Source organism: Electrona antarctica (genome assembly GCF_951216825.1).
Source record: "Electrona antarctica genome assembly, chromosome: 7".
NCBI classification, from domain to species: Eukaryota; Metazoa; Chordata; class Actinopteri; order Myctophiformes; family Myctophidae; genus Electrona; species Electrona antarctica.
In genome coordinates, this window is record NC_136812.1 from 11,835,334 (window position 1) to 11,861,191 (window position 25,858).

The window sequence follows — 25,858 nt, forward strand, 5'->3', positions numbered from 1 at the left end:
CACCGAGTGCCGCGCTATGAGCTTGTAGATCTGCTATTTTTCAATAGCTAAAGTATGAATTAATGCTTAAAACACCAAAAGGGGTTCCCGTACAGAATGGGTTAAGTACATTTTGATACCAATACTTTTGATACCGAACTTTTACTTGGATTTTATATTGCAGTATTGATACTTTTACTGTGAGTACTTTTTCCACCACTGGTTCTACAAGTATAAGTCTTGTAGTCTTTGCTCTCTGGAGTCCTGAGTCAAGTACCAATTAAGTCAAGACAGGCAAGTCCCAAGTAAAGTCCATATCAGTTGGAAGGTATCAATTGACTTGAAAAGACTTTGAAGTCTTACGTCAAGATAGAGTTAGGGCTCAAGTCAAGTAAAGTCACTTGTGTTGAACTCCAAGTATTTTTTTTAAAGTCTAAAGTCATAAGAGGAGTCCAAGTCGAGTCTCAAGTCCATTAGGTCTCAAGTCCACACCATACTGTATCTAGGAGCACATGAGGCTTAAAAGCGAAGGTACTGCATGTACCTTCGCCCATTTTGGACTGAGGTCGATTAAAAAAAGGCTTCTAAATCCTAATAGTTTTCTGAAAAACCCATGTTTCTATGTCAGTTGTGCTCAACCTTTTTCATGTCAAGGACCCCCAGAATTATCTCTATTATCTCTAAATATGTTGTTCCAGGGACCCCCGGCCAGAAGCCAATATTTTTGTTAAAAATGTTCGCTCTGAAATATATATTCAAAGATTTGCGGCCCCTTTTTCACGACTTTAAAAAAATAGCAGACCTACAAGCTCGTAGCGCGCCACTCGGTGGCGCTCTATGAGCTTGTAGATCTGCTATTTTTCAATAGCTAAAGTATAACAGAATGCTTAAAACACCAACAGGGGTTCCCGTCAAAAATGGGTGTGGTTATGATGGTGTTCCGTGCCAAAAATATCAGATCCACAAGCTCAAGCTTGTACTGTAGATCTGATATTTTTGCCATATGCGGCACTATCAAAATTAGACAGTATATTGCAGAAGAAGTGTATGTTATTATATTATATCATTACATATCGAAATGGAAATACTCAAGTAAAGTAAAACGACCCCAAAATTACTAGTAGTACTTACAGCGACGGCTCCAGAACATTGTGACTGAGGGTGCTATGAGGGGGGGCTAATGAATCTTGTTTTACATACTGTAGAAGTCAGTCAATTGGGCTTGTTTTGAGGGGGGGCTTAGCCTAAGCCTCCACCCCCCCCTGGAGCCGTCCCTGAGTACGTATTATATTAGGTTACTTTGCACCACTTGCTACAGTGTTATAGGTTTTTTTTCCCCAAGTTATGTATACGCTTCTGGGATGTTTTCATGTTATCTGCGGTCAGTGTAATACAGTACCAGGAATCTGGATCTCCCATGTCGTGACACACTGGAGAGATAACGGCAGAATGTTGATGGTATACGGATGGTATTAGCACTCTCACTCTATCTCTCTCGCACGCACACGCACACGCACACGCACACGCACACGCACACGCACACACACACACACACACACACACACACACACACACACACACACACACACACACAGTGGAAGGAGGTGTTTATAGTACATTTAGTATTAATTCGAGGTTATTTAGATTAGCAACATGTTCTCAGACAGAAGTCATAATCCTGGACAGGCTGCACGTGTTAGTAGCTCATCAGCCACAACAACCACAGTTTTAATACTGCTGTTGGGGCTCAGTTAGTGTCTTGCTGGCTCAACATCTGGCTCTATGCACACAGAATAACGATTCCTACTTCCGGGCCCCTTCCTTACTTCCTTCACAGTTCACAGGTGTTAATGATGATACTAAAGGACCCCCATAACTCTGAGAGTGTACAAATGGAACCAAATGTTTACGTGGAGCCATTTGGTTCCATTTGTACACTCTCTTTGTAGGCCTACACCCTCAGAGTTACACACCCCTACAAAGACACTTTGAGACCCACTGGTGTAGCAGCAGAGAGTGTTTCCAGTGAGCCAACATGCACAACAGCAGCACCCTGACTCTGTTTGACCAGAAGGGCCAACAGAGCCTTCATTAGTACCGTCGGAGTATCATCACCTGTGAAGGAAGTAGAGGGAAGGCCGGGGCCCAGTTCTTTCCAAAAAGGCGTGTGGGCATAGAGCTCATCGAGGGAGGGAGACGTGCTGCTCATTCACATTCCCGTGAATGAGAGGGGTGAGGGGAGTTGCACCACTCAGTTCACACGGGTGTGATTTTTCCTGCAGGTCCGGCCGGCCGTGGGATCAGATCGACCGGCAACCTTTCAGCCACAAGCATGCTCCTCTAAGCCCGTCTATGTAAGAGTATATAGGCAGAGCGGTGAAGGTCATTGGAGAGGCTGTTGAGTTGACCCTGCTGTGTCATGAATGCTAGCTATGGTATGGTCCACCTTAGCCCACTGAGCTCCCAGTCTGACCTGCAGGTCAGGTCACTCACTGTATGGTGGCCTTCAAACACTTTACCACACCACAAACATCCAACAGGAAGAAAGGCGGCTAGGAAGAATACAATAGCAGTGACACACATGCAATGGTGGAAAGTAACTATAAGTACATTTACTCAAGTACTGCTGTACAGTACTTGAGAATTTTGAGATACTTTTACTTCGCTATTTCCATGTTTCAATACCTTATACTTCACTACATCTCAGACTCGAATCTTGTACCTACTACAAATCACGCATCATCATCAAGTTACTATTTAAGTGTAGTTACTAGTTTGGTACTTACAGTAAGTATCTTCTGATGCCTCCACTTCTGTACATTTACTCAAGTAACAAACATAACAGTATTTCGACATGGTGGTATTGCTACTTTTACTTATGTAAAGAAATACGAGTACAACATACAACAAACATCTTTGGTCTGTAAATCCCAGTTGACCACTGAGGTATTCGGTTGCCATGGCAACGTTGTTGTCCACTAGGGACACAAACAAGAAAACAAAACTTCTGCATGAGACAGACCACCTGCTACGCACTCCTTCAAACACGCACGCTGGCCTCGGACGCATGCAAACACTCCCATGGCACGCACGCTCGCCTCGGACGCATGCAAACACTCCCATGGCACGCACGCAATCACGCACCTCCACACGCACTAGACTGGCCCAGGGACGGATTAACCGACACGAGGGCCCCTGGGCCGGTAATATTTGCAGGGCCCCCAATAGCGTGCATGCGCACAACATTTTCGTGTTTTTCCGTGTTTTTATCATCTTTTTAACCTAAATTTAACAAAATCAACAGCCAATGAAGGGCCCCAGGAGTAGCCTGGCTAATAAGCCAGACTCAAATCACACTGTTGTGTGGTAATAAGCCAGACTCAAATCACACTGTTGTGTGGTATTTGAGTCTGGAGATGCTGTGTATGGATCTTGTTTCCCGGGGGGTGGGTTCAAACATTTTCTCTTTGACGCAATTAGTTAGAGGTACTGTCAGTCAAAGGTCTCAAGCATTGAATGTCACTATACCAAAGCCCGCCCATATTGCATACCGTGTCCCGATTGGCCACACCAATTCTCTGGTGTAGGAAATGGGCGTACAATTGAGCCTCTCCAGACCGCAATCCGCCAGCAGGCAATTTCTTTTTTGCCAACGGCTGATTCGGTCTGGCTTATTAGCCAGGCTACCCCAGGAGCCCTTTTCACACAAGGGCAATTTTTGTTTTGCACCGTCAGAATCACGTCTGGCCACTGCGAGGCTACACACGCACTGACTGGAAGACGGGTGGGTGGACAAAAGGAAATGTAGTGCTGTAGAAGTAAAACTATTGGAAAATTGGAATTACTCAAGTAAAGTACAAATATTTCAAAATTGTACTTAAGCACAGTAGCCATAAGTAGCCTAAATCTATAAATCTTTGGTTTTGAATAGTGGGGTCTGTGTCTGGGTGGAAAGTGAATTAGGCCATGTCTAGAGATGATAGAGCAAGCATTAACTTCCTCAAGGCTGTCTTACAGTAGGCTCATTATCGGACATTTGAATCCCCAACTCATTTTCCCACACAGATTTAACTGCTGACGTACTTACGTACTAGGTGGAAACACTTGTTTTATATCAACCAATGTGTGGCTACCCCTAACTGCTCCCGATGAGCAGGTTGGTGTGTGAATGTTAAGTACACTATAATGTAAAGCGCTTTGGGGAAAAGCGCTTTACATTATAATGTAAAGCGCTTTAGAGAAAAGTGCTATATATAAATCCAATCCATTTACCATTTACATTAATGATCAATATTGGAATGAGAGAGAGAGAGAGAGAGAGAGAGAGGGAGAGAGCGGGAGAGAGAGAGCGCGGGAGATAGGGAGAGAGGGAGAGAGGGAGTTTATATCTGGCTTCCTGTTCTCTAAAATATCACAATCGATATCTTGAAAAATGAATATTGGATGACCTCCAGTCCATTGCGCGTGCACACACGCACACACACACACACACACACACACACACACACACACACACACACACACACACACGCACACGCACACGCACACGCACACGCACACGCACACACACATTCTTCTTGTCCCACTTAATCATATACTGTGGCTGTATACGGCTGTATGGCAATTGGCAACATAAAGTAATATGATTACAATAAAATCTGCCTGGAATAGTGTGTGTGTGCGTGCATTCGTGCGTGAATGCGTTTGAGTGTGTGCTTGCGCACATGAATCATGATACTGCAGAAAACTTTGTCATTGAAATGCATTTATCTAGGTCAAAAGGTGTTTTTTTTAACACGCTGTGCGTGTGCGGTGCCAGTGAGTGCATATGGCACGTGTGTTTGTGTGTTCCAAGGATGCCATTAGCTGAACAAATGGCACCTCTGTGGTAATGATAGGGCTGGCAGACTGCCAACAGACAGATAATACCACAGCAGAGCTTCAGACAGCTCTCATCTCAACCTGCAGCCCTACAGTCCCAAGATGACACGAGGAATGTGTCAAAACTAGATTCACTTCTATTCTCCAAATAAATAACCAGCTGTATAGCAGACATGTTATCAGGTTTCTTTGTGGCAAAGATTTAGTCAAATAATAATCGATATTATTTGACAGCCTCTGGGGTTTCCCACGGAGTCTGTTTCCATCAACCAGGAAGAGGGATAGAGTGATGATGAACAGCTCACAGCTACTATACTGTATAGCAAACTGTACTGTTAGGGTTGGCTGATGGTTACTGTAAGTGTAAAGAGTTCGTTTTCAAAACGCTATATTGCCACTTTGAGGAGAAGCAGGACTGGACTAATGGCATTATTTTAACGGCATCTTGTCCATGTCAATTTTGCTATCTGCACTACAGGGCACATTATGTGGGCGCAACGTGTAGAACGCGCCCTGAATTAAGGCCGTTTCAGACATTAAGTCCGATTGACACAGGGGTTGTTGCTTGGATCTGCGACACGTCTCTACACATGAGGGCCGCGGGCCGTGTAGCGCGAAGGAAAAAAACAAAGCTCACCACAATCCATGTCTAGTCACCCGCGGACACGTGCACAAACGAGCACACGACGTGCAGCAATTTCACAGGACCACGCTTGCTCGCGTCAACACCTCCTCAACTTCTCCACGTGTCCAAATGAATCGCCCGCCTCTCACTGAAAATGTATTACCATAAAGCGCGTCCCCGTCTGAGACGCTGTTTAGTCATGGATGTGTTTTGGGTGTTGGTAAGATCCAGGCTATGCTGGCGTTATGCTAATTGGTATCGACATGGTGCAGATAAACGCATAGAACGCTATTCCAGCGAGGAAACCATGCTGGTGGTGCCGCAGACTCAAGTTTCTTGATTTAAATCATTTTGGGTTTACTTCGCTATTGTGACAGCCACCCATATTTAAATATTCTCTTGATTATATTAATGTATGCGAATCCACGATGGAAGCTTGTGGCCTATCTTTTCAAAAACAATGTGTAGAGGAAGGAACAGAACAAATGTCTCATAGAATATCTACTTGAGCTGCTTTGCAGTGGATTGTAGCTGCAATTGTGTAATCTGATCAACAGCAATCCTATCAGATGTAATCCCCCAACAATACCAACACTTGTGTTTCTGGGCAGGAACCCCTTTTGGTGTTTTAAAGGCAGAGTATCACGCTGGCATCTACTTTGTCTCAGTTTAATTATGACAAAGTTGTGATAATTAGAAAATGCAACTATAAGGCTCTATACATACAAGTAAGACGCACAAACGCGTACGTTTTTTCTTTTTAAATTAAGTTTTTTTTTAAGTTAAGTTTTTGTGTGTGTGTGTGTGTGTGTGTGTGTGTGTGTGTGTGTGTGTGTGTGTGTGTGTGTGTGTGTGTGTGTGTGTGTGTGTGTTTTGTGTGTGATACAGCTCCGCCCTCTGGTGGCGGGCGGGTGGTGTTACAGCGTGACACACACAGACACACAGACACACAGACATGTTCTGCTAGGTCTCATAGTTAGTGCTCACTGCGTTCGCAATCACTGCGTTCGCAATAATAGGCGGATCTAGAGATAAAGGGCCACCAACATGCAACGCATGTTGGTGGCCCTTAGCTAATGCTAAGAGGAAGAAGTGTGTGTAGGTGACAGACTGACAGTGACACGTCATGACTGCATACTGTTTAGTTTTCATGCAGTGTATGGAGTCGCGAATGGAGTGATGTTCTATGCATGGGATAAAAAAGGGGGAAAATACGAAGAAAAAAACAACCGAGATTTGATAGGGAACACAGCTCCGAGCCTCCCCATATGATCATATGTTAATTCATTATAAGTGTTATGTTGATTTTCCTGTTGATCTGAATATTAATTGATTTACACTACAGCCTAATAACACCCTCGAAACCAGAATATATTATGACTGAGCTGTCATCGTTTCCTGATTAATTGAAAATGGAGAACCCTGATGTAGTCTTAGTGCTTTTTCTGGTTTTATCCTCATAGCAGTTTTTGTATTGACCTGTACCAAGTTCTAACTGCACCCAATCTGTGAGTAAAAATGTCAATCAATCAATCGTGACCTGAACATTGTCAATAGCAGAGGCGTGTTGTGAAAGCTGAACTGTGTTCACAGCTTGACATCATCGAAATTGTGAAATTGCGCTCATCTAGTGGCTACTATACTTTGGAATTACTTTGTCCCTGCTTCCCACCCTTTAAGCATTATGTTATACTTTAGCTATTGAAAAATAGCAGATCTACAGATCTACAGATCAGCTTGTAGATCTGCTATTTTTGAAAAATCGTGAAAATGTGGCGCAAATCTTTGAATATATATTCTTTCAGAGCGAACGTTTTTAACTCAAACCTTTGCTTCTGGGAGGGTCCCTGGAACAACATATATTTTCACATGGAGTTCTGAGGCCAAATGCATATCATTTTAGCTTGACATGAAAAACTTTGAGCACCACTGACATAGAAACATATAGTTCTTCAGGAAACTGTCATGATTTAGAAGACATTTTATAGAATCTGTTCTCAGGTCCAAATGGGTTAAAGTATAGAGACAAAACCTCTCAACCACTCAAGCCCAATAGACTGCAGTGAACGACTGGACGTCATACATGAAGAAACATGGATTCATTCACCGTGATCATTTCACTGTCTTCATGGTGGGATGAGCTGAACGCACCAACTGTCACCAGGGCAACTGTTGGAGTCACCATATAATGCATGGGAAACTAGCTGCAACTTGTCACACACACACACAAACACGCACGCACGCACGCACGCACGCACGCACGCACGCACGCACGCACGCACGCACGCACGCACGCACGCACGCACGCACGCACGCACGCACGCACGCACGCACGCTCGCACACACTCACACACTCACACACACACGGTTCTACAAGTGATTAAACCCAGCAGGATTGCTGGCCTCAGGCCTCCAGTCCTCTCTCACTTGCTGACAGGCTTGAGAGAGAGAAAGAGACACAGAGTGTGTGTGTGTGTGTGTGTGTGTGTGTGTGTGTGTGTGTGTGTGTGTGTGTGTGTGTGTGTGTGTGTGTGTGTGTGTGTGTGTGTGTGTAGTTGTTTGGGGACAACATAGAATTGTTCCCCCCCACCACATAAGCCTGTCAACACATGACACTAATGCTACCTTTGTGTCTGTGCGTGCACGTGTGCGTGTCGTGCATGCGTGCGTGCGTACCTCTCCTCCTCTCCCGCTCCTGCAGGAGGTGAAGGGAGGTGAGCAGATGCAGGCGGTGAAGATGGTTGTGAACTCCCAGCTCTAACAGCTCGTACTCGGAGAGATGGAGCAGGTCCTGGAGAGAGAGAGGGGGGGGGGGAGAAGGGGGGAGAGGGGGGGAGGAAGAGAGAGGGGGGGGGGGGGGGGTAGAGAGAGAGAATTTCCCATAAGCTGAGGTCATCCAGCCTTCACCACCCAGTGGGCTGAGGTGAGTGTGTCACATACGTACACTCACAACCAGTGTTGCCATGTCTGCTTATTCATTTATAAGTGACTTTTTTTAGCTTGTTTTTCTGTAAAGTCGCTTGTAAATATTGGCGGGGGGACCACCCCAGAAGAGATAATCAAAGTTATTCAGAATCTATTATTAGGGAGAATTTGGGAGAATTCCCCAATTCCCACTATGTTGTGCCCATTGAGCGCACAACTTTGTGCACCAGTTCAGGTGGCCCGGTCGGTCATACACCGTATGTGGAGGATATGCGGAAGTGCCGTTCATGAATGTGCTTTGTGGCCGAGATTGTAGAATAGTTGTCTGGCTACGCGAGACTATAGGCAAGGCCAGATACTATGAACTGTAAAGTGGTGTGTATAGGTTACCAACTGGTGTGTGTGTGGGGTGCTAAAGTAGTGTTCCAGCGAAAACACACCCTGAACAGGGTCTACTCCAATGATTCTCAACCTGTGGGCCAGGGAACCACTGGTGGGCCGCGAGGGTATATTTCAAATAATGGTCAAAACCGCTACTGATTTTAATGATTTACAGCAATATTATCTTTGGACACAAACAACTGCAACTCCAGAAACTATAAACCGGGAATGCAAATGACCCCGCGACCCCCTCACTCGTCATTCCAGCTGTTGCCATCCCTTGCAGGAGACTCAAATTCCCACTCGCTGCAGGACGGAATGGTTACACTAAATCACGTGTGCCCTGCACTGCTCTGGCCATTCTGAAACACGGGGACGTAATAAAATGCATGTGTCATGACCCCAACAACCTGCTGCTACTGTGTGTGCGTCGTATTTTATATACAGTATTCTCGCTGTAAGTTTTAGTGACAATGCATTTTTTCTTATCTTTTTACCTTGTCTTATCTTAAATTAGTGTGCACAGTAGTGCGAGAGACAGAGAGACAGACAGAAAGGCACCAGGTCAGTGACTTCATTTCCCCATTATCTCCCTCCTTATCCGACTGTCCCTGACATTCTGTTGTCTTCTCCACCCAAAGTGTGCCGTCTCCTCCTCTCATCCTCTCCGTCTGTTATTAAATCACCCCCACCGCGTTCCACACACACACACACACACACACACACACACACACACACACACACACACACACACACACACACACACACACACACACACACACACACACACACACACACACACACACACACACACACACACACACACACACACACACACACACACACACACACACACAACCAGCTTAAACCCTATTCGCCTCGTTGACCGGGTTCCCCCAAGTGTTTTTTCTTTTTTCCGTAAGCTTGTAGTTCTGTTACTTTCGCAGACAGCTGGTTACCTATTTCTGAAGAATGTTTGCCTATTATGACATACCAAGGAGGATATGCTAGGGTTCATGTTATGTGCACATCTACACGCACGCACGCACGCACGCACGCACGCACGCACGCACGCACGCACGCACGCACGCACGCACATGCAGAACGGCAGACATACCTTTTAATCCTAATTAATGCGTGTCTCGCCCGTACCCATTAACCTGAACTAACCAACTAATCCCACAATTGACCTGTTTCACAATGAGAACTGACCAGAATCAATTAAATCTAATGACCACATGAAGATACTTCCCACAAGTATACAGTAATAGGGCTCCATGAGTCTGCACGCACGCACGCACGCATGAACGTGCGTGCACACGCACGCACGCACACATGCACACACGCACGCACGCGCACGCACACATGCACGCAAATGATAAACACATCATCCTAGGACTCTCGTGGAGACACTGTTCAAACCAAAGCTCTGTTGTTTGGGTTTCCCAACAATACAGTAATTCTCTGAGTCACTTACAAACACTTCTCTATTTAGCCCCCACACACGCACGCACGCACGCACGCACGCACGCACGCACGCACGCACGCACGCCCGCCCGCACGCACGCACGCACGCACGCACGCACGCACGCACGCACGCACGCACGCACGCACGCACGTTTGTGTTAAAAGGGTTATCTCGTCACAAACAACATCACAATAATGTGAGATACACAATCAAAATGTACATAATAAAGCTACACTTGCATAGTATGCATACAGAGATAGACAAATAGACAAAAAAATAACAAGTAGACAAAAAAGACAAATAATATCAAATTCAAAGTCGCGCGCACGCACGCACGCACGCACGCACGCACGCACACAGAGAGTAATTGCTGTCAGCGTGCCCAGACAGCTCAGTAATAACAGGTTGGTTGGTTAAAGAGGACACAAGTCATTAGTTCTGCTGATGTTAACACAACTAACGTGTGTGTGTGTGTGTGTGTGTGTGTGTGTGTGTGTGTGTGTGTGTGTGTGTGTGTGTGTGTGTGTGTGTGTGTGTGTGTGTGTGTGTGTGTGTGTGTGTGTGTGTGTGTGTGTGGCTTTATGAATTCAAACAGATGATGCCTAACAATTACAAAGCTTCAGTTGCTCACTCCCATAATAACATAATGTGAACTGTCACGGCAATTTAATCATTTGTGTGTGTGTGTCTGTGTGTCTGTGTGTGTGTGTGTGTGTGTGTGTGTGTGTGTGTGTGTGTGTCTGTCTCATAGAGTTATAGGTCTGTCTCTCTCTCTCTTGCTTCCTCATTCTCTTGCTCTCTTTTCCCCTCTCTCTCTCTCTCTCTCTCTCTCTCTCTCTCTCTCTCTCTCTCTCTCTCTCTCTCGCTCCCTCTCTCTCTCTCGCTCCCTCTCTCTCTCTCTCCCCCTCTCTCCCCCCCTCTCCATCTCTCTCTCTTTGTCTCCTGAATCCTGATCATTTTTGTGTTCAATGAAAGTTGACATGTTATTTCTATCCAGATGTGAACAACAATGTGATCTGTCATACTTAGCGCCATGCATGGACACCTGATGTAGCTGATCTAGCTGAGAGTTGTTTTAACACATTCTGGGCAGGAACCCCTTTTGGTGTTTTAACTAAGCATTATGTTATACTTTAGCTATTGAAAAATAGCAGATCTACAAGCTCATAGCGCGCCACCGAGTGGCGCGCTACGAGCTTGTAGGTCTGCTATTTTTGAAAAATCGGAAAAATGCGGCACAGATTTTTTTTTTTTACGTCAGGTCAAAATGGGTCTAGAGCCAGCAGAGTTACAGGCAGGGTTCTAAAGACAACCTGTGGGAGCAATAAGCGGAGAAAAATATAACAGGAAATAAAAGTTCTGTTAAATGGACCAAAATAAAACTAACTAACAGACTAGAACACCGGTTACCAAACACTGGGTCGGGACACTTTTGTGGGTCCTGACACATTTTTAGGGGTCCCTTTATTTTTGTGTTTCCTGGATACATTTTGTTTATAATTATTATTATTTCAAAACATTACAAAATAAAAAAAGAAAATCATTAATTTAAAATTAGTAATTTCTTGAAGAAATAAAAGAAAAAAATCAAAGAATTCCATAAAAGAAAAGAAAAATTTAGAAGAAAAATAGAGATTTTTCTCCGCAATAAGCGGAGAAAAATCAAAAAAGTAAATAAAAGTTCTGTTAAATTGGACCAAAATAAAACTAACAGACTAGAACACTGGTTACCAAACACTGGGTCGGGACCCCTTTGTGGGTCCCTGACACATTTTTAGGGGTCCCTTTATTTTTGGGTTTCCTGTATACATTTTGTTTATAATTATTATTATTTCAAAACATTACAAAATAAAAAAATAAAATCATTAATTTAAAATGAGTAATTTCTTGAAGAAATAAAAGAAAAATCAAAGAATTCCATTAAAAGAAAACAGAAAACACATGTTTGAGTAGTGAAAATAGCCGATCTACAAGCTCACGAAGTGGCGTGAAGCGGGGCATTTTCACTAGTTTACGTTGGATCCCGGTTTAAACATCTAATTTATCTTTTTTTGGGTCTTGAGCTAAGAAGTTGGGGAACCACTGAACTAGGAAGATAGTCCGCACACTGTTTTCCAGCTCCCAGGAAAATGTATTGAAGGACAGACAACGTTTTCGACCACAACAGGTCTTCGTCAGGTATGATGTATACGTATGTATCATACCTGACTATCTTCCTTTTCTCTGTACGTATCTTTTGGTTCAGCATAGACATTTCTAGAAATGTGCGTATATACTTTATTTTGGATTCTAACCACTGAACTAGAACATAATTCGTTGCTGTCGGGAGAAAACCTCCTAACTCATTTTTGAGGTTTTTGATTATTCTTTTTTTTTGCATAAATCAACCCTTTACGTCTGTGTGTTGTTTCAAAAATATTGAACCAATGGAAAGTATTAGAAAACGCTTTTGGACAAAACCTCTTAACTCCATTGGACCCTCAAAATGTCTGCTAAAGCAACTAACTCCACCACCGCTTCCCCTCTCATGCAAGTAATTGACAATATATGAACTCACAACACCAACTTTGATGAGGCAATATTGCTTTGTTTTGAAAATACAAAATACTTAATTTCCTAAAAAAATGCATAATTTTCAGTTCCTGAAAAATTAACAATTTGGAGTTAAGAGGTTTCTTCCCGACAGCAGAGATATATATAAAGGAGGTTCATTCCTATCATGGTAGTTGCGCTAGTTAGTGGAGTTGGTTGAGTTTTATAGAACATAATACAGGAGGTTCATTCCTCTGGTAGTTGCGCTAGTTAGTGGAGTTGGTTGAGTTTTATAGAACATAATACAGGAGGTTCATTCCTCTGGTAGTTGCGCTATAGTTAGTGGAGTTGGTTGAGTTTTATAGAACATAATACAGGAGGTTCATTCCTCTGGTAGTTGGGCTAGTTAGTGGAGTTGGTTGAGTTTTATAGAACATAATACAGGAGGTTCATTCCTCTGGTAGTTGCGCTAGTTAGTGGAGTTGGTTGAGTTTTATAGAACATAATACAGGAGGTTCATTCCTCTGGTAGTTGCGCTATAGTTAGTGGAGTTGGTTGAGTTTTATAGAACATAATACAGGAGGTTCATTCCTCTGGTAGTTGGGCTAGTTAGTGGAGTTGGTTGAGTTGTATAGAACATAATACAGGAGGCTCATTCCTCTGGTAGTTGGGCTAGTTAGTGGAGTTGGTTGAGTTGTATAGAACATAATACAGGAGGTTCATTCCTCTGGTAGTTGGGCTAGTTAGTGGAGTTGGTTGAGTTGTATAGAACATAATACAGGAGGTTCATTCCTCTGGTAGTTGGGCTATAGTTAGTAGAGTTGGTTGAGTTTTATAGAACATAATACAGGAGGTTAATTCCTCTGGTAGTTGCGCTAGTTAGTGGAGTTGGTTGAGTTGTATAGAACATAATACAGGAGGTTCATTCCTCTGGTAGTTGCGCTAGTTAGTGGAGTTGGTTGAGTTTTATATGGTTCATTCCTCTGGTAGTTGCTCTAGTTAGTGGAGTTGGTTTTGCCAGTGTGTGAGTGTTGTTTCTGGCTAGGCAGTGGGGCATTAAGCTGGATAATGTCATTATTGCAGGGAAAGAGAGACATTAGCCATGCTATGTTAAGCCCTTTATGCATGAGAGAAAGAGAGAAAACAGAAAAGAATAATAGAGTGAATGTGTTGGGTGTGGGTTCCCAATATAGACTAGTCACTAGTGTGTGTGTGTGTGTGTGTGTGTGTGTGTGTGTGTGTGTGTGTGTGTGTGTGTGTGTGTGTGTGTGTGTGTGTGTGTGTGTGTGTGCGTGTGCGCATGCATGCGCTTGTGCGTGCGTGCAAGAGAGAATTATACATTTACTTAAAATAGCTTTTCTCTATTTTCCCTATAAGCTCTCTCTCTGTCTCTCTCTCTCTCTCTCTCTCTCTCTCTCTCTCTCTCTAGCATATAAAAGTAATAAAACCATAGGAATTGTGCTGTCAGAAATAGTTATATATACACACACGTAGGAAAGGTTAGCTTGGGATAAACTTTTGAAACAAATGGCAGCAATAAATGTTTTGTGCTCTCTCTCCCTCTCTCTCTCCTCTATCTTTCTGAATGTCTGTCTCGCCTCTCCCATTGTGTCTCTACCAGCAGCACCCCTCCTCCTGTGTCCCTCGTCTGTCTTGTTCTCTCAATTTATGCTCTGGCTCGTCCATTAGGTTCTATTTAATAACACCAGTGCATTCTGGGTATACAACATTAGAAGGAAGTAATGGTTGAAATAACTCACGTCTTATTGGCTAATAAATCTCTCTTGACCGGCCAATGGCTGAGTACGATTCATAATGAGGTTAGTGTAATGTTGGTACGGTAACTACTTCCGTCTGTGCAGTCTATATTTTGCCTGGTCCTTATGCTGTGGTGGGAGATATACAGCAACAACCAGTTGTGGAAAAACTACTCACATGTTTTACTTTACGCTTTACTTTCCTCTACAACAGGGGTTCTCAACGTTTTTGGCCGGGGACCCCCGGAGATGCTTTGGCAGTGTCTCGGGACCCCCGCCCCGCCCCCTCCCGGCCCCCAATATAAATTGACTGCTACAATAACCTTAATAATAGAGACAATACAATACATCATAAATAAATACTGAAACCAGATAGAATCATTAGGGAAGGTGTATGCATGTACTATGTGTACTATATGTAAACTCCTCATTTCCATTTTTCAGCCATTCAGTTGCAAAATAATTTGGGGACCCCCCAAAATAATTTGGCGACCCCCCGAGGGGTCGCGACCCATGGGTTGAGAACCCCTGCTCTACAATACAACAAGACAAATTTCAGTGTGAACTGACAATAAAGTACTATATCATATACATCATATAAATACTGCAATATAGAAATACACTGTTACAAGTAAAAGTCTGGAATTCAACATTTACTTGAGTAAAGGTACACAAGTGTTGGCTTCAAACTGTACTGAAAGTACCAACCTTAAAAGTACTCATTGTGCAGAATGTCACGTTTAAAGTTTTCAAACGTATAATAATCTTTCGCAATGTGACGCATTGTGAGCTTGTAGGTCGGCTATTTTGGCTGAAGTGGTTACAGTAGGTATGTTTTGTGATAATAATAATAATCAAAATCTACAAAGTAACTACTGTAGTAACTAAAGTTTTCAAATGAATATAGTGGAGTAAAAGTACATTTGAGATGTAGTGGAGTAGATGTAGTGCAGTTGGAGTAGAAGTAAAAGTATAGAAAATGGTAAATAATACATCGAAAATGGAAAATGGTAGATACTCAATTAAAGTACAAATACCTCAAGAATATACTTAGATACAGTACTTTCGTAATTGTACTTAGTTACTTTCTACCACTGGCAACAACTATTAGCTCCCACAAACAGTCATTTTTCAATCTATTTATCTGCTTTTTATCAAAATGAAAATAAATCTAATTATGTGGATGTCACTATGAACATAGAAACGACATCGCTCCACTCAATGTGGATTCTTGTGACCTGCCGTTCAGTGCGATCACAGTGCCGTAATGTTGACTTGAGATCTGGGGTCCCCTTACCAACCAAGAACCCGAAAAATGGGATAAACACCAAACTGAGACTCTGCAGTCTGCACACAGAACTCTGCAAATCCATCCTCCGCACCCAACAAAAAACAACAAACAATGCTTGCAGGGCAGAATTAGGGAGATACCCACTCATCATCAAAATAAAGAAAAGAGCACTTAAATTCCATGACACACAGCCCTCAATCACGGAGAAACCCTACAAGTCAGCTGGTCCAGGAACTACTGTATATACACAAACGCAAGCACAACCACCAGACAGAAAACCCATTGGACTCAACCAGATTATAAGAAAACAATAAGAAAGCTACCTGGCATACTGGAAAGAGACTACCCCAAAACCACTAAAAAGAGAATATACATTGGCTGAATACCTGAACACGGTAAAAGACCCAAAACTTAGGAAAGCATCGACTAGGTACAGACTCCGTGAACACAGCCTTGCAATAGAGAAAGGCCGCCACAGACAGACCCCGCTCCCAAGGGAAGACAGACTATGCACCCATAACTGCACACAAAATGTGGTGGAAACAGAGCTACACTTTCTAACCACCTGCCCACTATACCAAGACATCAGAGACACATACTTCCCACAGATTACTCACACACAACACAAACATGAGTTTGAAACTATGACCAATGACAAAAAACTCCCATACCTATTGGGAGAAATACAACAATGTGCAAACACAGCAGCAAGATTTGTGAAATGTTGTGATAAAAGAAGGATAGCCAATGGAATACAACCACCCTAAGGACTACTATAATTAGACCGCTGGACCTTGCACGTGTAAACAGAGCTGCTACCTTTAAACAGATCTTAAATCTGAGTTTTTCCTGTATACTATTTAAATAGTCCTGAGGAAGAAATGCTGCTATTTGTCCCAAAGTGACTGCAAAGAATTGCTGCTATTTGTTTCAAAAAAAGCTTTATATCCTGTTATAACATGTATATAACGATGCAATGTGACGTAGCTCTGTTTACAAAATGCTGTACCCCCTCCAACTGTATATACTATCCCCATTGTTTTCTCATGCCAATAAAGCTGAATTGAATTGAATTGAATTGAATTGAATTGAATTGAATTGAATTGAATTGAATTGAATTGAATTGAATTGACTTCAAAAATTAAATATATCAAAGATATCAAAAAAATATAACATTATGTGAGAAACAAATATAGTGGAGGTAATTCTGTGGCCATAGTGGCAGGATGCCGAATCATAGTGGTTTGCAGTTTAGCTACTGTACCTGGGATTTGAAGTTGAAGTAGTACTTGTACCTGCCACCAGGGTATCCATTTCTCAATGGAAGAGTATAGGAAGTCTCGCAGTGTTGTTTTTGGCAGCAAATTTCTATTTTAGTTTTAGTCATATATGGGCCCTATTATGCATGTCTTAAGTACCAGGTCTTATTACTTAACTTAAGACCTGGAGGCGTGATCAATGCCATTTGGCTATTCTGAGTGGCCAAACAGCATTGACCACGCCTCCAGGTCTTAAGTTAAGTCATAAGACCTGGTACTTAAGACACGCATAATAGGGCCCATTTCTCTTAAATAGTTTTCACTTAGTTTTAGTCATATTTTAGTTACCTGGAATGTATTAGTGTTAGTCTAGTTTTAGTAGACTAAATGTCATGCGATTTTAGTCGACTAAATCTACAGTCGATTTAGTCGACTAAAATGTGTTTTGGCGGTCCTTGATGCCGTCGTAATGGCAGATTTTATACTTTATACTATACTACCAAAATAGCCGATCTACAAGCTCACGACGTGTCACAGCGCGACACGTTGTGAGCTTGTAGATCGGCTATTTTCAGCATGCAACCAAGTGTAAAATTACTTATAATGAATCTCTTGTCCACTAGTCCCTTCCTAACATTTTAGTCTCGTTTTTATTTCATGACGAAATTGTCGATATATTTAGTCTTAGTTTTAGTTGTCATAGCTTAGTTTTCATTTCGTTTTCATCAGTGAAAAAAGGTAGTCGACGAACATTTTTCTCTGCCATACAGACAGGTTAAGTTCAGCAGTGCAGCTTTAATTCTGAAAGTGTACAAACCAATCGATGGTAAGTAACCATTATGAAACCAATGTGGACACTCTCAGAGTTACACATGGATGAATGAAGACTGCAGAGTTTATTGTGTAAAAGAGGAAGAGTAAAAATGTCTTAGTCATTTCCAGATCTATAGCCAGCTTGGAAAATGGAATCCCTAAGTATAGTCTTTTGACAGACAGATCCAGGCACCAGAGACAAGACCTTGGGATTCTGCACCCCCTCTGCATCTTGAGTCCTTGTCCCTTTTAAGCCCATATATGGAGATCGTGATCGTCATTCATGTGATCCTCATCTCCTGCCTTTATTGTATTTGAGTTCCTGCACTTCTTAACACCAGTTCCTGACAATATGGGCGTATGGGGTTCGTTTATGGTGATGTCAGAGTGACGCGGCCGTGGTCCACCCCTCCACGTACCGGCACGCTGGCCGGCCGCCCTCCCATTAGCCAATTTTAATATATCAGCTATATCATCTGATCAAAGAATGAATGTTACAATTCATCATCTGTGCTAGTGTCTTTATATTTGTATACATGGTAAAATGCTGAGACGCGATGTGTGGGTGTTTGTGTGTTTGTGTGTGTGTTTGTGTTTGTGTGTGTGTGTGTGTGTGTGTGTGTGTGTGTGTGTGTGTGTGTGTGTGTTTGTTACCTCTACGCCGTCATATTCCTGCTCAAACACATTGCAGTACTGTGGAAGTCCAAGCTGACTGAGCCACCGAGAGATGGACTGGTGCTTCATGGTCACATGAGACACACACACACATGAGACACACACACACACACACACACACGCACACGCACACACACTTCCTCTTTTGTCTCTCTTCAACTGGAACCTGAAACACAGAGATCACAACAGTACATTTTGGCAAGATTTCAGAAGACAAAAAGGAGCTGTAGTCAAACAAAACCTGAAATTAGAGACCTGCATAATAGCAGTTTGATCCCCTTCAGCTCACCACAAAAGTGGTGTTTATTCAGTTATTTTAGAAACGGAATTAACAGGTTTTCTTTTTCTTTTCTTTCCTTTTTTCCTTCTTTACAAAATATGAAGGAGCAATTAACCAATTGTCAACCTTAACTAATTTAAGATTGCACAATTTCCGTGTACTCACTATACTGTTATCCTGCAAAGTTATCATGCTGAAATAGAAGCCATTGTAGTTACAACCCTCCTCTGAGACACAGAGTAGGCTAATACTCTGGTAGTTTTTTTTTATTGGCCTAAAATATTGTCTATATACATACATTCATGAATCCACTTGCTGACCGCTTGTCGGTATTGAGGTGGTTCCTTGGAGTGGTGCAACCACTCCAAGGAACAGCAATGTCCGTGTTCACCTATGTGACGTTAATGTGACTATGAGCACCAGTATGACTATGAGTACCAGTAGGGGCGCTGTTGTGCCAGAAACAGAGAGAGAGATAGTGCTGCACTGTTGCCTGCTAATGAGAGAGAGAGAGAGAGAGAGAGAGAGAGAGAGGAGGGGGGGGGGGGGGGAGGCGGGGGGAGAGGGGAGTTGCAGTTCACACGGGTGTTTTGAAATGACCCCCGGGCCCCGGCTGCCGGACTGTATAAATACCGTAGGCAGAAATGAGCATTGCTGAGGACCAATGTGCACAAAGTGGATATACACAGCTTGCCTAAGTTGTTTCCATTGTGGCCCTGCACCAAATTATGTGAAGATAGATTGAAAGTGGTCCTGAAAATGTGAAAATATCAAAGGGGCGGATTACAATGAAATTAGCTTTGCATAATATTTAACCCATTTTGGGCGGGAACCCCTTTGTGTTTTAAGCATTATGTCATGCTTTAGCTGTTGAAAAATAGCAGATCTACAAGCTTGTAGGTCTGCTATTTTAGAAAAATCGTGAAAATGTGGCGCAAATTTGGAATATATATTCTTTCAGAGCGAACGTTTTTAACTGAAGTCTTTGCTTCTGGGGTGTCCCTGGAACAACATATTTTCAGATGGGGGTCGGCGGCCAAAGTAGATATAGTTTTGGGGGTCCTTGACATGAAAATGTTTGAGAAGTAGAAACATACTGTAGGTCAGGGGTCCTCATCTAGAAATGATGAAGGTCCACTAATCATTTTTGAAAAAGACTAAGGTCCAGTCCCATGCCACGCAGCGCGGGCCACGCAGCGGCCATCGGAGAGGGGGGCTCTATATTTTTTAGTACAGTCACACCAAGGCAAGCTTATACAAATCGGATCCCCTCCCAACCAACCAATACTGGGTGCAGAGTATGGAAATAAAATGTTTCACAAATATCACAGCAAATGAGAGGTATTGTGTTGAGGCACAAAGAACACTTTTATTTTGTCAAGTTAAAAAAAAAAAATCCCCCAGGATCCACAGAGAGGTGGTCCGGTTGTGGACCGCGGTCCGCCTATTGAGGACCCCTGCTGTAGGTTTTTCAGAAAACTGTCAGGATTTAGAAGACATTTGTAGAATCGTTCCCAGGTCAAAATGGGTTAATGGTATGCCTGTGGTCTTGTCTGGGTGTAAGCAGCACTGCCTCAAGGGGTTGCCAACTTTTAGTTGCCCTCTTTGCACTTGCTGAAATCATACCACCAGAATCCACTCATACTGCATCCTTGATGCATTTACAGTGTGACTTTGATGTGGTTATAGACATGATCTGATAGCCATCAGATGTCTCGAGATATACGTTTAAACAGGGAGTCTGTTTATATTTTGATCAGTGCATATGTGCATGCTTGAGCCTGCATGCCATATTGTGTGTGTGTGTGTGTGTGTGTGTGTGTGTGTGTGTGTGTGTGTGTGTGTGTGTGTGTGTGTGTGTGTGTGTGTGTGTGTGTGTGTGTGTGTGTGTGTGTGTGTGTGTGCCAAGTCGTGTTCTATAATCTCTATATTACTGTAATGGGCCGTTACTGTATCAGCAACACTACGCATTATGCTCTGAATGTTGCTGACTGACGACATCTGATGGAAATAAAATTCCGGCGACCCCAAGGATCGTATTAATGGATAAAAATAAATTATATCTATTCTGTAATGCTAATTAGAAAGGACTGTAAATATATATATCTTCAATAACCCAGCAGGGAGACCAAATACCTTGCTGTATTTACCTTACAAATGAGTGAAGTGCCCTTTAAATCTTGAATGACAGTCACTGTACCATAAAAAATAGAAGGATACCTTAAAAACGAATTGGAGACAGACGAAATAAAGTTCTGAGAGGAAGTTTAAGGTTTTAACTGTACTTTTTAGTAGGTAATAAAGTCAATTTACATAGAGAATGTGCTACATGGTTCAGATAATAATAATAATAGTACAATACATCACTATAATTTAGAGTATTCAATTGTTCCAATATGGATCCGAACTGCCCCTCTTCACAGCATCTTCCTGGCTTATACTGCATCTGACGTCAGTTGTTGATAAACGTTCATTGGCTGAATAGATAGTTCATTTCCGCAATATCCCACGGTGGTGCTGGTTGTCGAGTACTCATTGGACCAGCACATGGATGATGAGACTGGTCTCGTGACATCTTCCTTGGTTCAGTCATTGATGGCCATAGACCGGGAAAGCGTGGACGCTGGCGTTGCTATGGCAACCTGAAGATAACATTCTTTCCCTGCTAGCTGTGAACTGTTTAACAGAGAAATGGCCTGCTATCTACTTTCTCACTAGGCATCAAGGTCAAATACATGCAGTGTTTATCCAAATAGACCTCTCAGTATGCCAGCTAACTTGACTGGGGAAAGACAGTATGGAGACCGAATAAGGAGTCAACAAGATATTAAATCTTAATGTGGCGTCAGGAAATCCATAATATAAGTATGATAATAATATAAAGGATAAGGAGAACAACCCGGAGTAAACAGGCAGTAGGCTATAGTAAAATGATGATAAAAGGGCAAGATGACCAAATATGACCTATATGGAACACGGTCTGGGCCCAGAGTTCTATCTGTGTTGACCAACAGAATATGATGGAATGGCCAACTTGACATGACGTGTAAACAACATGTCAGAATTTATCTATCAACTCCGCCCTTTGTTTACCAACAATGTCAAGGTGGCAACAAAATAAACCTACTTAAAAATGGGAAAGGTAAATTTATAATTTATGGAATTTAGGATGTCCGAATGTGGGAAAAAATAAAACAATTAAAACCTATTTTTTTTTTAATAAAAAAATAATAATAGAAGCATAAGCTAAGCAACTAGCAACAAAAATAATTATATAAATGTACCTAATTAATTGAACAAGGTGTTGTAATGTAGAAAACCTCAAATGACTTTCCCTATACCACAACAATAGAACTGATTTATTGATTGAATGGTGGATCTGAAAAATGAGAATGATTAAGAAAATAGGAAAGATAGAAGGGGGGAGAAAGATGTGCATGAGATTACAGCTAAAAATGGGATTGGGTGTTGAACAAATTGGGATGGTAAAATATATCTATATATCAAAATATCTACATTGAGGTAAGGGGCATTGAACCTAAGGTAAACAGAAAAATACCATGTCATGTTCCACCCAAAAATGGGTCTTTATAAAATTAATGACCGAAAACAACCTACAATTTGGAGCCAAGGTTCAAATGGACCACAGTACCTTCAACATGGGGGCTTTGTCAGCCAGGTGCACTAATCACATTCCTTCAGATCACATCAGTGGGTCACATTTCAGAGCTCTCAAACAGCAAACCACAGTAAACTTAAGAGAGGCTATCCTTATGACAGGTAGAAGTTAGTGAAAAGTCAAAAAATTTAGTCTAGGGTCCTGTGGAAACCTTACTAACATTATCACCCACAAAGGTGGGTTCTCATAGCCAACAGGCCTGGATACAAGTCCATAGGATCTATGTCCATGTATCCTCAAAATAATTTAGACAAAACTCACATGAGATGGTATTCCTCATTACCCCAATTCAATACTTCCTGAGTCCTCGTCGGTCCTAATGGGGAGGCACACCAGTTCCTGGAGAATGGATGAACAGAGAATGTAAGGGAAAAAATTTAAAACATGTTTTGGAGATATGAACTGGGACATATGTGGAAGAATTATTGAATTCAGAATGGTAACTTAACTATGGGATAATGGCAATGGAATGCCACAGCAGATGTTTGGTTCTGACTTCTTTGACTACCTGCGATATGAATATCAGAGGAGAGAAAGGAGAGAAAAATACTTTGGCCAAGGCCCAATATTAATATCAAATCAATAACATCAATAAAATAAGTTGCATTAAATGATGGAGACAGTGGATGTCCATGGTAAAAAAATGGGAAAACACCCTAAAACTGAGAGTGTCAAAAACGGTATAAAATTAACCTTGAGTGTCATGAATGGACTAAATTTAACCTTAAGTTAGGAAGGCTGCGTTCCCGATTGGAATGCACCCAAAACTGGGAGGGATGGTGATTAGATAGCTGTTTATATAACAAAGAAGCAAGTGTTCTCAAAACATAAAAACAAATAAAGAAAATAAGAAATGGAAGGACAATGGGTGAAGGGGGGAGGGGGTGGGGGGAAACAAAAAAAACACAACTGTACGAGTATGAGTGTGGTTGGTGCAAAAATAAAAATAATGATTGAATCAGGGTAATAAAAAATAAAAATAAAATACCCATTAGAGGCATGGTGAAATAAAATTAACCTTAAAGGCATGGTGAGGTAGAAAACATAACCAATAATCAAAATGAATAATGAACTGAGGCTGGGTTTCCAGTACTCACTATCACTGGGAAATACAGTACTCAAGGCTGAGGTCCAGAGAGAACAAGAGAGTGCACTATGACCCGCATATCACTCACCTCGATCCCCTGAAACCCCGCCCTTCACGTCTACACCAGTGATAGTGGCCAGGAAATCCTGTGGGTGAACCATAAAGAAAACAAAATATCAGAATTATACAGGGAAAAATATCAGGTGAGAATGTATAATGACAATGTAACTGGGTGTTTAAAAAATGAAATAAAAAAAATACAATACTTGAGGGTTTACTGTGTAGTTTGTCAGGCAGAATTCCATATAGGAAAACTATAACACATGGGTGAGACAGGTTAAATCATATGGGCAAAAACATGACTAATAAATGATAAATTTAAACAAATATTTGCACCGGTTATAAATTGACTTTCACAAAAGTCATAAAAAGGTGTTCCTCGCAGAGGAAGAAAATCAGACAACCCTACACAAAAACACGTGACAGGTTAAGCCTCTCGATAAACTAGCAGATAGCACTTCATGGCTCCTAGCACTTAATGGCCAAAAATAGACGGTCAAATTGTCTCGTAGTTCACGAATCAGCAAAGTATACGGGAGTGAAGAGATGGCTACCCTCAACACTCATTCCCCCAGTGCTAACTGGTATGTCAGAGACATCGTACCCATAAATGGCAAAATAGGCATTAGTTGCCTATAGCCGGAAAATATGAAATGGAGAGAAAATTATAAAATAAATGCCGGTATGAAAGTGTTCAAATGAAAGAAATGAAAATGGGCTACATAATCTCCCTCCTGTAGTTAAAAGAGAGGAGAATATACTTAAAAAATGAATGGAAAGAACAGTGTGATCTGTTCACTTTGGAAAATGGTGAAATGTTTCTTTAAGGGGAAAATAATTCTAAAGGGAGAATAACTAAGAGTTAAATACTGTTGAGGGTCACGGTTAAGATAAAATAAGTACCCTGTTAATCCTCTACTGTTCCGGCCTAGAAGAGCAGAAAATATAATGGTAAGAAAAGGTGGCCCAAGCAGTGTACTCCAGCAGCTAACTGTAGCACAAAGCTCTGCCACACACAGCATGAAATTAGGAGAGGTATAGCGAAACTATAGATATGGGACCTGTACATGTCCTGAAACAAAGTTGGATATATGATAGACAACCTATTGTGACCATTCGTTAGCAAGGGAAGACATTAAATTGGACAACATAAGAGTAGTAATTAAAAAAAATAATACAAAATTATAAATAGGGAGAATAAGTTCTATCTTGGATTTTAAAACAACAAACAATTTAGAGTCTAGTACCAGGATATCAGCAATTTCGACTTTGGACCCTTCCTGGCACATAATAATTTAGTTTAAGTGTTCAGGGCATTCTGCGATATATCTCCTATAATTAACCCACCCTGACGCTTATGGACAAGCACGTACATACACACATTGCACACACATCACCTACAGCAGGGCATGGATTCACACACACTGAGACAGGGAGAGAGAGAAAGAGACAGACCCAGCGTTATCCCCGTAAATCTCACCTGGAGGGAGGACAGACAGAGACAGACCGTTCTCACTGTGCATTTCACATATGGAGGGAGAATAGAGAGAGACAGACATATGTCAGAGACATATGTCACTCACACTATGTATTTCACATATAGAGGGAGGACAGAGAGAAAGAGACTGTTCTCACACTGTGCATTTCACATGAGAGATATTACGCAGATAGACAGACAGGGCTGCTCTTTCAGGCATACAGACACAAAATAGGATACACTGAAATTTGTACCTAATGTTACATGTAATATTATGAAAAATATCCAGATGTAATCTTAAGGCAATGATAAAAAAAATGTAAATGCAGTAAAAACTGTAAAAAGAACTATTCCTAATACACTTCTGAAGTTATAAAACAAGATGGCGTTCCCACAGCACAGACTGGGAGGGGGACACGCACGCACACACACACACATCACATTCAGGAGGGCATGGATGGACAGGGAGGGAGAGACATGCACGCACACACGCACACTGAGACTGCACTGACATGCATTACAAAGTAAGCGCACGCACACACACACACACGTTCTAACCTAACGGGAGTGGAATGGGAGACACAAAACAAATGTAGATAAGAAAAGCGTAAATTAAAACAGTCGGACCGGGGGAAAAAAAATCGCCTCAGCTGAGGAGGGGAACGAGATAAATGAATCATAATAATCAT

At 42.0% G+C, this 25,858-nt stretch overlaps 1 protein-coding gene across 2 annotated transcripts in view; it reads right to left on the minus strand.

Annotated features, from left to right (window-relative positions):
* The window catches only part of bcar3 (BCAR3 adaptor protein, NSP family member), a 132,055-nt gene that overhangs the window by 73,572 nt on the left and 32,625 nt on the right, over positions 1-25,858 (minus strand). For both annotated transcript variants that reach the window (XR_013790364.1, XM_079505312.1), the window contains exons 2-3: positions 18,566-18,752; positions 8,162-8,276 (exon numbers count right to left, since the gene is read on the minus strand). Coding sequence is in view for 1 of the 2 variants with exons in the window: in XM_079505312.1 (XP_079361438.1) it covers positions 8,162-8,276; positions 18,566-18,655 (205 nt within the window). In the remaining variant the exon portion in view is untranslated. The remainder of the gene's footprint in view (positions 1-8,161; positions 8,277-18,565; positions 18,753-25,858) is intronic.